Source organism: Capricornis sumatraensis, chromosome 3 (assembly GCF_032405125.1).
Source record: "Capricornis sumatraensis isolate serow.1 chromosome 3, serow.2, whole genome shotgun sequence".
NCBI classification, from domain to species: Eukaryota; Metazoa; Chordata; class Mammalia; order Artiodactyla; family Bovidae; genus Capricornis; species Capricornis sumatraensis.
Genome location: NC_091071.1, coordinates 81,433,227 through 81,448,247, shown reverse-complemented (window position 1 = coordinate 81,448,247; position 15,021 = coordinate 81,433,227). Strand labels below are relative to the sequence as shown.

The window sequence follows — 15,021 nt, the reverse complement described above, 5'->3', positions numbered from 1 at the left end:
GACTGAAACTTTACTCCACAGATCCACATATCTTGGAGTTATTCCCTTGTACCACCTCAAGGAATTGGGGCTGATAAAATGAGAATTTCCAGAAGGTTGGCACAACCTTAAGGCATGTGCCAACTGCTGGTAGATTCCTTTTCAGTGCAAGACTTAAAAGCTTGGGCTTCCCTGGTAGCTCAGCTGGGAAAGAATCCTCCAGCAATGCAGGAGATCTGAGTGGGATCCCTGGGTCAGGAAGATCACCTGGAGAAGGGTAGGCTACCCACTCCAGTATTCTTGCCTGGAGAATCCCCATGGACAGAGGAGCCTACAGTCCATGGGATCGCAGAGTCGGACATGACTAGGTGACTAAACACACAGGACTTAAAAGCTTATCACCCACCTTTGTAATTCTAAACACACAGGGTACATTGATTGTGTTTATGAGTATGGCTCTTCAAAGGAGCTTACCTAATCAAAGAACTCCAGTTACCAGTGGGACTTCTTATTTTCTCAGTTTTATTCTAACACAAATATCTTCTTTTCAGAAACTGAGAGCAGTGTCAATCATCCATAAGTTAAAAATATAAGAAATATTTATACTTTTTAATGTGATTATTACAATGTCAAATACATTATGTTTCTTACCCTGAGCTTGCAGTTTTCTTAGCAATTTGGCATCTGTGTTATCTAGAAATTCAGTGCTGCCAACATTTGGAGGCCGACCTTTCCGACGTCTCATCCTGGATTCCTCTCTTGCTCGCTGTCTATCTGGATTTGGTGGTCTTCCTCTACGACCTTCCATTGCCCTGATACGGGGAATGACATCCTCTTCTTTCAAAAGACACCACTGCATCCCCTTTTAATTAACATTTTATAGAAATAATATATTATAAGCAAAATAAACACAAGTGGCTAACATGTCAGAAATAATTCTAGGAAAATTTGCAGATATTTTGAAATTTATAGAGCTATTACAACCTTTAGGTATTTTACTTTTTAAAATAAATTTATGTTTAGAATTATTCATGGACTTGGCACATTTTTTATATTTGTAATAAATTCAACTTTAAATACAGGGATTTCTATATATATGTATAAACATATAAATAGATATATATTTAAAATCACCATTTCTTAACTATAATGACCATGAAGTTGGCAGATATTTAAAAATATTAGTTGTGTGATGATACCTCTATGGATTTTTCTCATGGACTATCAGCTAAACGAAACATTAAGCTATCCAAATAACAGATGAAAGCTCTCTTTATAGAAACAATACAGTTAATACATCCAAGAAGGAATCTAAGAGTTAATATATCAGAATTTTTCAAAACTTGATGAATAAATCAAAGTATTGAACTTGAATGGTTGCCAACAACCAAAAAGAGATAGCTAGACAGACAAGTCTCCTGATGGAGATTCAATTCATCATCTATAAATTAGTCTTGCCCTCTCAGAAAGGGAAATCAAATATATACTAGACTTAATTACTATGACTTCACAGGAAAAACAGGGTGAGAAGTATATGTTTAACTACACAGGAAATCCAGTCTAGGAAATTCTACAAACTTCGGCAATTTCTTCAACAAATAAATTTCAAGAAGTAAAAAAAAAAAAAAGGATGTACCAAAAAATCCCAATGTGTAGACCTTATCTAGATATTGATTTAAATAGATAAACTGTTCAGAAAATCATAGCAATTAAAGGACAATTTAATATTTGAACAGTGACTATTATTTGAAATCAAGGAACTATTGTTTCAAAGTGTGATAATGGTACATTTGAGATTTCCCACTGTAAGCCTGCTGATGGAAACACATTTACCAGCATAATGCTAATGTATTATAGGAATAATCCTGTGCAGTGTGTAGATACCATCAGAGTCTGGTTTTCATTATCCTTTGTATGTCAATCAAAACAAATATATTTTCTTTTGTGATGAGCTGCTTTTCTCTTAAAAAACAACACTATTTTACCTTATTTACAGTCCAAATCAATATGGTCAGACATTAGAAAGGCACCCTTTTAAAATAATCCTAAAAAATTCACTTATTTCTTTTCAAAGAAATAATTCTTTTAGTGTAAAGTTTGAGAAAATGTTTTAAATGTGCCTTTTTTCTTAAAAAGAATCTCAAATCAGGAATTTAGCTTGAACCACTGTGGGCAATTCTGCAACCAAAAGTAATAAAAAGTTCTTGAGTTATATTTTATGCCATGATATCTAAACTCGGAGCAAGGATTCTAAGAATATCTCACTCGAGAGGTACTAAAAAATATAAATATTATCCTGCTACCATAATGGGTGACGATTACATCCCACATTCCAAGCACTGTGCTTAGTTCCAGGCATTTCAATTATATTATGTTCCTTAATCTTCACAACAGTATTATCTAATACAGTGGATTTTATTGTATTTACTTTACAACTGAGAGAATTCAAGCCCACCTGAATAATTTCTTTTAAGGTATACAGGCAACAAGGAACTGAACTATGATTTGAACCCAATTTTCTCACTCTCAAATATGTGTTCTTAACCGCCACATGTACTTTTTTAGCTGATGTTACAAAGATGTTCTTAAACATGATAAAGGACTGAACCCAATATTCAGTCATGAAAGTATAGCCAAGATTATGGCAAAGCAGAACTGTGTCAGAAAAAAAATTAATGAATATAATCTATGTATAAAATAATATCTATACTAACCCTTTTCAGTAATTTCCTGGTAAAAATAATTTCACAAATTAATTCTGAGGAAAATAAAGATTTATTTTTGCTGAGATTTCAATGAAGTCAACAGAAACAAGAGTTGTACTAGCTCCATTTTCATACCATAAACCACTAAGAAGGAAGCCATGAAACCATTTTTATGTTCACCACAATGGGAAGCTTTTGATTAGTTCAGGTTTTCATTTTTCTGTTATGCTCTTAGGCACCAAGGCAGTGAGCATCACATAAATTCAAAAATATAAAAGTGACATTTGTGACACATGAAGCAGAAGAGAAAGATTAACAAAAGACGCTGCAAAGGAATCTGCATTCAGTTTTTAAGGTACCTTATTAATAATAAAATCAACTTTTAGCCAAGATTTAAAGGGTTTGATCTGTTTTTCTGTTTTTATCCAGGTACAATTTTACACTTATGTTTTATTTGCTTAGTGTCAAAAAAGAAACAGAATATGCTGGCTCCCAAGCTTACCAGACAATATAGTGACATTGTCATTTACATTTTTGCCCTTGACATTTCTAAAGTAAATGCTTTCTAAGGGAGTTGCATATATTGGATTATGTATAATGTCTTTTGATTCCTGGATTTAAGAAAATAAGAAATTTGTTATTGTTAGGATTGTTAGATTGTTAGGAATCTGAAGCTTACAGTTTAATTCACTGAGTAGCCAAAAACTTACTCAAAAAAAGAAAGTTATTACTTTTTTTCTTAGCTTAAGAATAACATAAAAGTTATTTTCATGAGAAAAATAAGAATTTTGTTGGATTTCCTTACAACTAGTTCACAGTTTAGCATTATGTCTATTTGTAGCTACTTATGATGTCAGAGCATTATATACCAGCAGGTTTACAGTATAGGGATTCTTAATCTTAATAACAAAGTTTATTAATATCATATACTGAATAGCACTTGAAATATGTTTAAGAGCAAGAACAGTTATCTATGCGTGGAGATGAGTCACCAATTAAAACCAGTTGAGAAAGACATGGTTTGATATAATTGTTTCCACAATGCTGACGATGCTTTCAAGTTACTTATAGTATGTTACCCTCAAAGACTTAGGACTGTCAAATATCTCCTTTCTACACTTGGATTCATACAGTTGGCTTTCTAGTATAGGCCCTTGCCTAGGCATCAAAAATCCTACCTGGTAGATTAGTGACATAAATTTCCAGACTTTTAGTTTTTTGGTACTGATCTCTCATGTTCTCAGTGTCCATATATGCCCACAGCTATGTTGCACTAGGTGTGACAGTTAACAGCAGAATTGAATTAGAATCCTGGTTGTTGACTAGCAATCTTTTGTTCTTATTTGAAAAATAAGGGGGTCGGAGGTGGCCTGCTGCAGGGTTGGGGCAACTGAGTGAGCAGTGGATGCATGGGACCTTTTGAAGGAGGTCACCACTATCTTCATTACCTCTGCCATGGTCTGGCCCAAGGTAAATAACAGAGGGAATACAGCCCTGCTCATCAACAGAAAACTGGATTAAAGATTTACTGAGCATGGCCTTGCCCATCAGAACAAGACCCAGTTTCCCCCTCAGTCAGTCTCTCCCAACAGGAAGCTTCCATAAGCCTCTTATCCTTCTTCCATCAGAGGGCAGACAGACTGAAAACTGCAGTCTCAGAAAACTAACCAATCTGATCACGTGGACCACAGCCTTGTCTAACTCAATCAAACTATGAGCTGTTCCGAGTAGGGACACCCAAGAGAGACAGGTCATGGTGGAGAGTTCTGACAACGTGGTCCATTGGAGAAGGGAATGGCAAACCACTTCAGTATTCTTGCCTTGAGAACCCCATGAACAGCGTGAAAAGGCAAAAAAATAGGACACTGAAAGATCAACTCCCCAGGTCGGTAGGTGCCCAATATGCTACCAGAGATCAGTGGATAACTAACTTCAGAAAGAATGAAGGGATGGAGCCACAGCAAAAACAACACCCAGCTGTGGATGTGACTGGTGATGGAAGTAAAATCTGATGCTGTAAAGAGCAATATTGCACAGGAACCTGGAGTGTCAGGTCTATGAATCAAGGTAAATTGGAAGTGGTCAAACAGGAGATGGCAAGAGTGAACGTCGACATTCTAGGAATCAGTGAGCTAAAATGGACTGGAATGGGTGAATTTAACTCAGATGAACATTATATCTACTACTGTAGATATCTACTTAGTTAAAGCTATCCCTTAGAAGAAATGGAGTAGCCCTCATAGTCAACAAGAGTCCAAAATGCAGTACGTGGATGCAATCTCAAAAACGACAGGATCTCTGTTCGTTTCCAAGGCAAATCATTCAATATCACGGTAATCCAAGTCTATGTCCTGATCAGTAATGCTAAAGAAGCTGAAGGTGAAATGTTCTTGAAGATCAATAAGACCTTCTAGAATTAACACCCCAAAAAGATGTCCTTTTCATTATAGGGGACTGGAATGACAAAGTAGGTAGCCAAGAAACACCTGGAGTAACAGGCAAATTTGGCCTTGGAGTACAGAATGAAGTAGGGCAAAGGCTAATAGAGTTCTCCCAAGAAAACGCACTGGTCATAGCAAACACCCTCTTCCAACTACACCATAGAAGACTCTACACATGGACATCTCCAGATTGTAGGGAACAAGGTATAAGGAAGGTTGAGAAGTGCTTGCAAACGAGACTCTCAACCAGGGCTGAACATTCTTGCAAACGAGATGTTCTGCCCAGTGTAGGGAACTAGGTTTAAGGAACGTTGAGAAGTGCTTGCAAACGAGACTCTCAACCAGGGCTCAACATTCTTGCAAACGAGATGTTCAGCTAAGAATCCTGTTTGTTCCCGTGGGAAAAGAACATTTCTTGCACACAAGGATGTTTCTCTGATTCCTCAAAAGGAACAGACCCTGGGACAAAACGGATTCTAAGTTGATAAGGAAGTTCCCCAAAACAAAGTCTTAGCTGCAGTAAATAAGTCAAGGTAAAGGTTATTTTGCCCTGCGCCTGCGCACTGTATAGTCTCTGAATCATAGTGCTTGGCAGCTTGCCCTGTAGGTTGTTGTGCAAGGGATATAAAATAAAGCAGCTGTAAGAAGCAAGTGTTAAAATATAAAGATTTAAACCACTCTGCAGTGTTGGTGTTTCATTCCGTCGCCGGCACAGATGGTCAATACCGAATTCAGACTGATTACATTCTTTGCAGCCAAAGATGGAGATCTATACAGTTAGCAAAAACAAGACTGGGGGCTGACTGTGGCTCACACCATAAACTCCTTATTGCCAAATTCAGACTTAAACTGAAGAAAACAGACCATTCAGGTATGACTTAAATCAAACCCCTTATGATATTCACTGGAAATGACAAATAGATTCAAAAGATTAGATCTGATAGACAGAGTGCCTGAAGAACTATGGACAGAGGTCCGTGACACTGTACAGGAGGCAGGGATCAAAATGATCCCTGAGAAAAAGAAATGCAAAAAGGCAAAATGGATGTCTGAGGAGGCCTTACAAATAGCTGAGAAAAGAAGAGAAGCTAAAGATGAAGAAGAAAAGGAAAGATATACCAATTTGAATGTAGAGTTCCAAAGAATATCAAGGAGAGATAAGAAAGCCTTTATCAGTGATCAGTACAAAGAAATAGATGAAAACAATAGAATGGGAAAGACTAGAGATCTCTTCAAGAAAGTTAGAGATACCAAGGGGACATTTCATGCAAAGATGGGCACAATAAAGGACAGAAATGGTATGGATCTAACAGAAGCAGAATATATTAAGAAGAGGTTGCAAGAATACACAGAAGAACTATGCAAAAAAGATCTTCATGACCCAGATAATCACAATGGTGTGATCACTCACCTAGAGCCAGACATCCTGAAATGTGAAGTCAAGTGGGCCTTAAGAAGCATCACTAAGAACAAAGCTAGTGGAGGTGATGGAATTCCAGCTGAGCTATTTCAAATCCTAAAAGATGATGCTGTGAAAGTGCTACACTCAATATGCTAGCAAATTTGGAAAACTCAGCTGTGGCCACCGGACTGGAAAGGGTCAGTTTTCATTCCAAGCTCTAAGAAAGGCAACGCCAAAAAATGCTCAAACTACTGCACAATTGCACTGATCTCACATGCTAGCAAAATAATGCTCACAATTCTCCAAGCCAGGTTTCAACAGTATGTGAACTGTGAACTTCCAGATGTTCCAGGTGGATTTAGAAAAGGCAGAGGAACCAGAGATCAAATTGCCAACGTCCATTTGATCACTGAAAGAGCAAGACAGTTCCAGAAAAACATCTATTTCTGCTTCATTGACAAGCCAAAGCCTTTGACTGTGTGGATCACAACAAACTGTGGAAAATTCTTTAAGAGATGGGAATACCAGAGCACCTGACCTGCTCTTGAGAAACTGTATGCAGGTCAGGAAGGAACAGTTAGAACTGGACATGGAACAACAGACTGGTTCCACATTGGGAAAGGAGTACGTCAAGGATGTATATTGTCACCCTGTTCATTTAACTTATATGCAGAGTACATCATGAGAAACGCTAGGGTGCTTGAAGCACAAGCTGGAATCAAGATTGCTGGGAGATATATCAATAACCTCAGACATGCAGATGACTCCACCCATATGGGAGAAAGTTAAGAACTTAAGAGCCTTTCTTAAAAGTCAAACAGGAGAGTGAAAAAGTTGGCTTAAAACTTAACATTTGGAAAACTAACATCATGGCATCTGGTCCCAACACTTCATGGCAAATAGATGGGGAAACAAAGGAAGACTTTATTTTTGGGGCTCCAAAATCAATGCTGATGGTGATTGCAGCCATGAAATTAAAAGATGCTTACTCCTTGGAAGGAAAGTTATGACCAATCTAGATAGCATATTAAAAAAGCAGAGACATTACTTTGCCAACAAAGGTCAGTCTAGTCAAGACTATGGTTTTTCCAGTAGTCATGTATGGATGTGAGAGCTGGAGTATAAAGAAAGCTGAGCACCAAAGAACTGATGCTTTTGAAGTGTAGTGTTGGAGGAGACTCTTGAGAGTCCCTTGAACTGCAAGGAGATCCAACCAGTGCATTTTAAAGGAAATCAGTCCCGAATATTCACTGGAAGGACTGATGTTGAAGCTGAAACTCCAATACTTTGGCCACCTGATGCTAAGAACTGACTCATATAAAAAGACCCTGATGCTGGGAAAGATTGAAGGCAGGAAGAGAAGGGGATGACAGAAGATGAGATGGTTGTATGGCATCACCCACTCAATAGACATGAGTTTGGGTAAACTTTAGGAGTTGATGATGGACAGGGAGGCCTGGCGTGCTGCAGTCCACAGGGTTGCAAAGAGTCAGACACGGCTGAGCAACTGAACTGAACTACTGGAAAAAATTAATAGCATTGCAGTCTTGCCAGTGGCTCTATGTTGCCCACTTTACTGTGAAGTCTCACCTTATTCCTTATTAACAAAACCCTGACTATAGCTGAAGAGCATTTTGCTTAGTGTTTTATCTTTCTCAGACAATAAGCTTCTTTAAACCAGTGATCATAATTTCTATTTCTTTTATATTCTTCAGTTTCTCTATGAACATTAGTTTTTCCTGAAAGGGAAGCCTTCAAGTTTATTTCTGTACTGATATGTGTTCATACTTTCTTTATGGAAAATCCATTTAGGGAAAATATCTGCCAAAATATTAATTTATAAGAAAAAGGCTCTTTTCAATATGAATGATATTTTTCTTTTCTCAAGGAAGTAAGACATTAAAAAAAATCTTAAAAAAGTACATCTCAAAGATAGAAAGCAACATTTTTTTCCTAAGTCACTTTTAACTTGATCCTTCTTTGCATATTTTCTTTTCTTTGCTTTTTTGGCTTGAATACAGTAGACATTCATTGACCTTTGCTAGTGAACTTCCTGGTTGAAAAAAATGAACTTAATTGTTATATTTATGCTTAAATGTTTTGTTTTCTACAATTCACAAATATACTCTGCAATGTAGATTATCATATTTTTCAAAATAATCTTTGCCATTAACATTTTGAAACCATCATATATTTCTAATAAAAATGAATATTTTTTACCTTCTTACCTAACAATTGTATTAAGGTAAATAAAAGAAACCCAATTTTATATTATCCAAATCTGCCTAGCTCAACCTTACTTTCTTTTATTCTGACACTCAAAAACAAAAAATAAAATGAAAACAATCATAGACATTAGGTTCAACCAGTCCTTATAATATGATGGAGAAGTCTCTAAGAAATATATTTACCGTTATTGCCTTTTCGAAGGAGTTTCACTGGCTAAAATAGTTAAAACAATTTCATAAAGAAGGTAGCCAGGCTAGTGTATCATGTGACTATAAAGACTGTATGGTTCATTTTATTTCATGAAATCTATCATCTTTAAAATCACGACTTTTATAGAAGCTGGTAGGAAGTGTTTGGTATCTAAGATCAGTAGATACTAACAAGCAGCCGGTTTTACAAATCTCTCACCACATCTGTAGACTGAAATAAACAAAACTGGTAATGGATAGATTAAAGCCCCCCCCTACTCAAATTTCTTGTGTCAACCCTTTCTTATTTAATTAACAGCTTCTCTTTTTAATTTTAAAAAGGTAATCATTAGATTGTTGTCATTAAGGATGAATTTACTAAATTTCAATAAATATGAACTCTCATGGTGTTGTTTAGTCGCTAAGTCATATCCAACCCTTCTGCAACCCCATGAAATGTATCCTGCCAGGGTCCTCTGTCCATGGGATTCTCAGGCAAGAATATTGGAGTGGGTTGCCATTTCCTTCTCCGGGGGATCTTCCTGAGCCAGGGATTGGACCTGTGTCTCCTGCATTGGCAGGCGGATTCTTAAGCCACCAGGGAAGCCCCATGAACTCTGATCTCTCGTTTTACTGTACTAGACACAATGAATCAATACATTCAAAAAAGCTTGCTGTTGATAAATATATGTATAATCACTGTCTCAAACTCAGAAATACTTTCTCAAAATAATTAAAATAACTCTGCTTCTCTATTGCAGATATTATCTTCTAACAAAAATTATCATTTTCTAAATTTCATCTGTAAAATATAGAGTACCACTGCTGCAAGTTTTTGAAATATCTTGAACAAAATTAGAACTTACAGAACTGCTGTTGCAGTTGCTTTTTGGTTTTGGTAACAGAAAAATATGATGGAAGAAATATATTTTCCAATGCAAACATTTTATTAGGAGAGTGATTAAGAATACTAATGAATCTATAAATATAGCATTACATTTGTAATCAAACACCCAGAATAAATATATGTAGCTTGGAAAACTGTAGCAGTAACATTAAAAATCATTATGTAAAATTTCCATGTATTTGGAAAACAATGTTTAGCTTTTTTGGATTATATTGGTAGATGTAATTATTTTCAAATAGGAAATTGTTTTTTACATTATAGTTGCAATATAAGCAAATTTTAGGAATTGTGAAACATGTAAGAACATAGGTAAAAATAAGATCCACTGTACCACCAACCATTACAACCATTATTAAATCTTTGACACATTTCCTTTCAGTCTTTCAATATGCATAGTTTTATTTTTCAATTTACGTACACCATCAGACCATTTATACAATTCATATAAAGGCTGACCTATTATAAACATATACAGATCATTACTACTTGGAAACAGTGTCTTTGTCCCAAATTATATTTCATATATTCTACAAAATTTAGGCCAATCAAAATTATTACACATTAAGATACTTTAACAAAGATATGCAATCTTTGTTCATTTTCACAGAAAATTACTATATAATTATATACATTTCTAATTAACCATATGCTTATACATACTGATCATACACTAAAAAAGTACGTTTCTTTAACTACATGCATCTCTAATGAAGTAAACTATTTTGATTACTTACCTTTAATTGTTGTTCTCTAAAAGTATCCTGAAATAAAATCAACTCATATTTTTTAAATTGAGAGAAGTGTTCTCAAAATTGCTAATATTTTCCCTTAGCAGGCTGCTGAAATGTTGGCAGCTTATAGTCTTGAACTAATAATTCATCATATTTCCTTGATTGGAACTGATCTCTCAATAAGACAATATGCTTTGGAAAACACTGATTACATTTAATAAAAAGTGAATGGATGTCAAAGAACACTCTGCTCTGCCTAATGAGGCTTCATAGATTGAGTCTAATTACCACTGATACAAAACTAAAGTCCTTTATGTACTGGATAGCAATTAGCTTTCCTCTCTAGAATAAAATTCTATTTAACTTAAAAACATAAAGATATCATTGGCATATTTAAATGAGATAAGGTTAGATTAACATGAATGAAAAGATTTAAAAATGGGAATTTTTAAATAAAATCATTATGCCTTCTAATGTTTGTGACTTAAAAAGTGATCTGCTATATATGAAGTGTATAAAATAATGCTGTAGTTCACTAAAATTCTAAGAATCTGGTAAGTTACACAGATTTTTAAGTTGAAAAAAGAAAAATCCTAGAATGTATTTCCATAAACCAGTTAAATCTCAGATGAATTTGTTTTGGCATTTTAGATTTACTAGTAAAGAAACAAGTGGATGTGGACATAACTTGTTTCATAAAAACTCATGGATGACAATGGAAAATAGGTTACAGAATGAATGTAAAAGATCACTTGTCAGAAATCTTGAGTTCAGCTAGGTTTCTACCTGGTTGAGATTGTGTAATCTCGGAAAACTCCCTTAATCTTTGAGCTCTCAAAATGAATGACTCTCTTGAAGAATTAGGAAGTAATTTTTTACTTCTATAACTATAAAATTAAAGGGTAAGATAGTATGGAAAAACTTGCCCATTCACAATAGAAAATATTAATCACTAGAAGAATATCTTTCTGGGCATTATAATGGGAAAAAAGAAAAGTTCAATCAAGAAAGGAAAATACCAACTTCAGTTGGCTGAGCATTTTAACCCTTTAAAACATTTTCATCTGTATGATTTCATTTTAACCTCATCATCATCCTATGAGGCAGAAGGATAATTATGATTGTCTCTATTCTGCAGATAATGAAACTGAAGTAAAAGAGGGCATGATTTTGTTTGAAATCATAAAACTATTTCATGGATTAACAAGAATCTAGATCTCCTCACTTCATAATTAGGACTTCTTTCAATGGAGCTAATAAAGGAAATAATAAGCACATGTAGCTGAATCTAAGTATGGAATAAAGGCAAACCATTAAAGGAAACATAGGAAATGAGGTTTTATTGGTAAGTTCTTTGTGGTGATTGGTGAGGTTATGTACTTAATCCTTAAACTCAAAGGCAGCTGTGGTGATATTTTCATAAATGTGTGTAATTATTTAAAAATTCAATTTCTACAAAAAGGAGAAATTTCATTCATCCACTATTATGGAATTCCCCCTAACTCCATCAAAAAATTATCACACAGGTGACAGTGGATCATGTAGTATGGCATAATAAAATGGATGAGATCCTCCCCAAAACTAAGGCATATCTATCCTTTCTTAGACTGACTCATAACAATTGTTTTTCCTTTTCAAATTTTTTTTAATGTTTACCTTTCAGGGAACTAATGTTTTCCTATATTTCTCATGAACATGCAGATACTTTTATACCTGTATAAACTATCAAAATTAATGACAGAATTAACAAACAGGGAAAAGTTTACTTAAATTTGAAAAAAAATGACAAAGCTCCTTGTTACTAAAACACAGTATATTGAGGCCTTGTGAGTGTCTACCACAAAGTTATATGTATAGCTATAAGAATTAACTAACAAAAGGCAATGCTCCAGAGTGTAGTGAAATTTACTTCATTTAGGTTATGTTACTACTTTTTGGTTCAAAGACTGTACTTTTTAAAAAGTGGATACCTGCGGTCCATCTCTGGCTTCATAGAAGTCACCCACTCTTATTTTTGCACTGAAGCTGAAATTGTCCCTTGAGATATCCATTATTCCATTTCTGCTGAGATACTGAAAAAATCACATATTTTTCCACTTCAGGTTTTAATAATTACAACCCAGCTTTTATGTATAGCTATCTTCAGGACACTATGGTTTTGTATAATCTAATAAAGGGCTATGGATTTAACAGGAGATCAATTTAGGTTAAACACATTCATTAGTCTCACATGAGAGAATATTTTGTGTTAAAGAACTTTGAGAAAAGAGTGTATTTTTTTTTCCCATAAGCAAGCTTTATAGGCACCAAATGTGTCTTATTTGGTGAAAAGTATGTACCTTTATTACTTCAGGGTACTGCCTAAGTTTCTTTCCACATGGAGCATAATATGCTACTTCTCCTTGAAGGCGCCCTCCAAAGTTTCTTATTCTTGTCTCTCTCTGCCAGCTACACATAATAGAAATGAGGGTTATAACACACTAAGTTTTAAGAAAACTTTTAAAAATAATAATTAAAACAATTTAAGAACACATGCTCTTTAGACAACACAAAAAATACAAAGAAAAATATAGCCAGTCATTCAATTCAGGTACATTAAAATAATTGAGATTTTTTACTAAGTAATTTAACTAGAGTTAATCAAACTCAATTTACAAATATTAAACAAATATCAAAATTTTAAGAAATCACACTGGCATGACTTTGGGTATTTGGGCATGTTCAGTAATGTGTCAAGGTGTATTGAATTTATATTTGAAAAGCTTTAAATGAGAAGAATAAGGCAAACTTGGCTCTCTGCTCTTTGGGGATCGCGAACTTGCAGTGTGAAAATTCTCAGTTCCTATTCAACCATTTTAGCCAAATTCTGCCCAAGTCTTTCAGTTTCACCCACAGTAGCTTTCACCATCCTTTAAATCTATCTTCACAACAACTTCTGACACTCTTAACTGTGTCCCTGCTCTCTGCCAGATGATTTGCTCTTGCAGCTTTTTCAATCATATTCCCACCTGGCTGCATATGATCCCATCTCAGCTCTGCCATACCTAAACCCAGCAGTTAGGCTTAATTTTAGTTTTCTGATATATCAACATCAGATATATCAGCTTTGCTCTTCTGCTTTAATAAATACTGTGCAGTATATTCACTTCTGTTAACAACAGTAGAAAATGAGAAATCAAAACATGCATAAATATGTGGGGCAAAAGCATAAAGATTGCATACCCATATTCCAAAGGAATATGCAGTTCACGTTCATCTGTTACTCTTCTCCTTTTGGAAGTGCCTTCAAGAAAATTCAACCAGTTAACATAAAAGATTAGTTTATATACATGAAAAATTTTTGATAGTTTTGAAACTTTTCTTTGAATAATGTGTCTTAATGACTTGAATTATTTAGTGTTTTTCTGCAGTTTGTACATTATTTTTAGATTATTTTCAACAAAACACATTGTATAAAGTAGAGGGTTTTTTTTTCCCCTTTTGGTCTGCATGACATAATAGCTAGTATTTATTTCTCTCTAATGAAAAGACAATGAAAGTAAAAAGGTAAAGCTTTCCTCTCATCTTGTTATTAAGGAAATGGCTAAAGAAGTAGGAGGAAAATAGCAGACAGAGGTTTTGAGAAACTATGTACAGTTGTTTTCTTTGAAAATATGAGTTTTAAGATGTTGAAAAATTTCAACAGTTGGATCATACATTTAACAATAATATAACTTCTATAGCCATATAAATGGCTATAGTCATTGTGTACAATGGCTATAGTCAAAAGCACTTTAATTAAACTACAAAGAATAGGATTATAATTATATGGAAAATTTTTCATGACAAAGATCAAGCTTCACCAGTACAAATGGATACATCTTAAATAAGCTGGATATCATATTGGTTCATGGCAAATGAAAACAAAACTAGAAATTTTCAAGAAAAGAGTGACATGTGTAAAACAATATATTATTTTACAATACACGCCTATAATTTTAGTTATTCAATTGAGAATAGAAATTTGAGAGTAATAATGCAAAACCTTTTAAAGAAGACCTCTAATAGTTTATAAAAGATCAAATAGGAAAAAAGATATGGCATGTTAATAAAATACTACTACTACTCACTAATACAAATGACATTGGTTATGTGTTGGGCAGACATGCAATTGTATCTTAAGAAAAAAACTGAGCTCATTTTTGTAAATTACCAAAAAAAAAAAAAAGTCCAACTGTCAGTCAAATTCTAAATTCTAGAAGTATAAACTGAACATAAAAACAGGAAAGTATTTAAACTCAAGAGCTGCCATCAATCAGGTTCTTAAATTGGAAGCACAGAGAATAAAAATGGTAGTGAGTCATATCCTTTGAAAATACACGCTGACCTTCCTTAGCCTAAAATCTAGCCCTTGATTCCAATGAGATCATCCCCAGAACACTGTATAAATAAGAATTCTT

The 15,021-nt window shown here is 34.5% G+C and overlaps 1 protein-coding gene across 4 annotated transcripts in view; it reads right to left on the bottom strand.

Moving 5' to 3' along the window:
• The window catches only part of BAZ2B (bromodomain adjacent to zinc finger domain 2B), a 154,276-nt gene that overhangs the window by 89,597 nt on the left and 49,658 nt on the right, over positions 1-15,021 (bottom strand). For 2 of the 4 annotated variants that reach the window (XM_068967110.1, XM_068967111.1), the window contains 4 exons: positions 13,805-13,865; positions 12,922-13,030; positions 12,553-12,654; positions 631-841 (listed from right to left, as the gene is read on the bottom strand). In XM_068967110.1, coding sequence (XP_068823211.1) covers positions 631-841; positions 12,553-12,654; positions 12,922-13,030; positions 13,805-13,865 — 483 coding nt within the window. The remainder of the gene's footprint in view (positions 1-630; positions 842-12,552; positions 12,655-12,921; positions 13,031-13,804; positions 13,866-15,021) is intronic. The other 2 variants (XM_068967114.1, XM_068967112.1) reach the window with 1 other exon arrangement.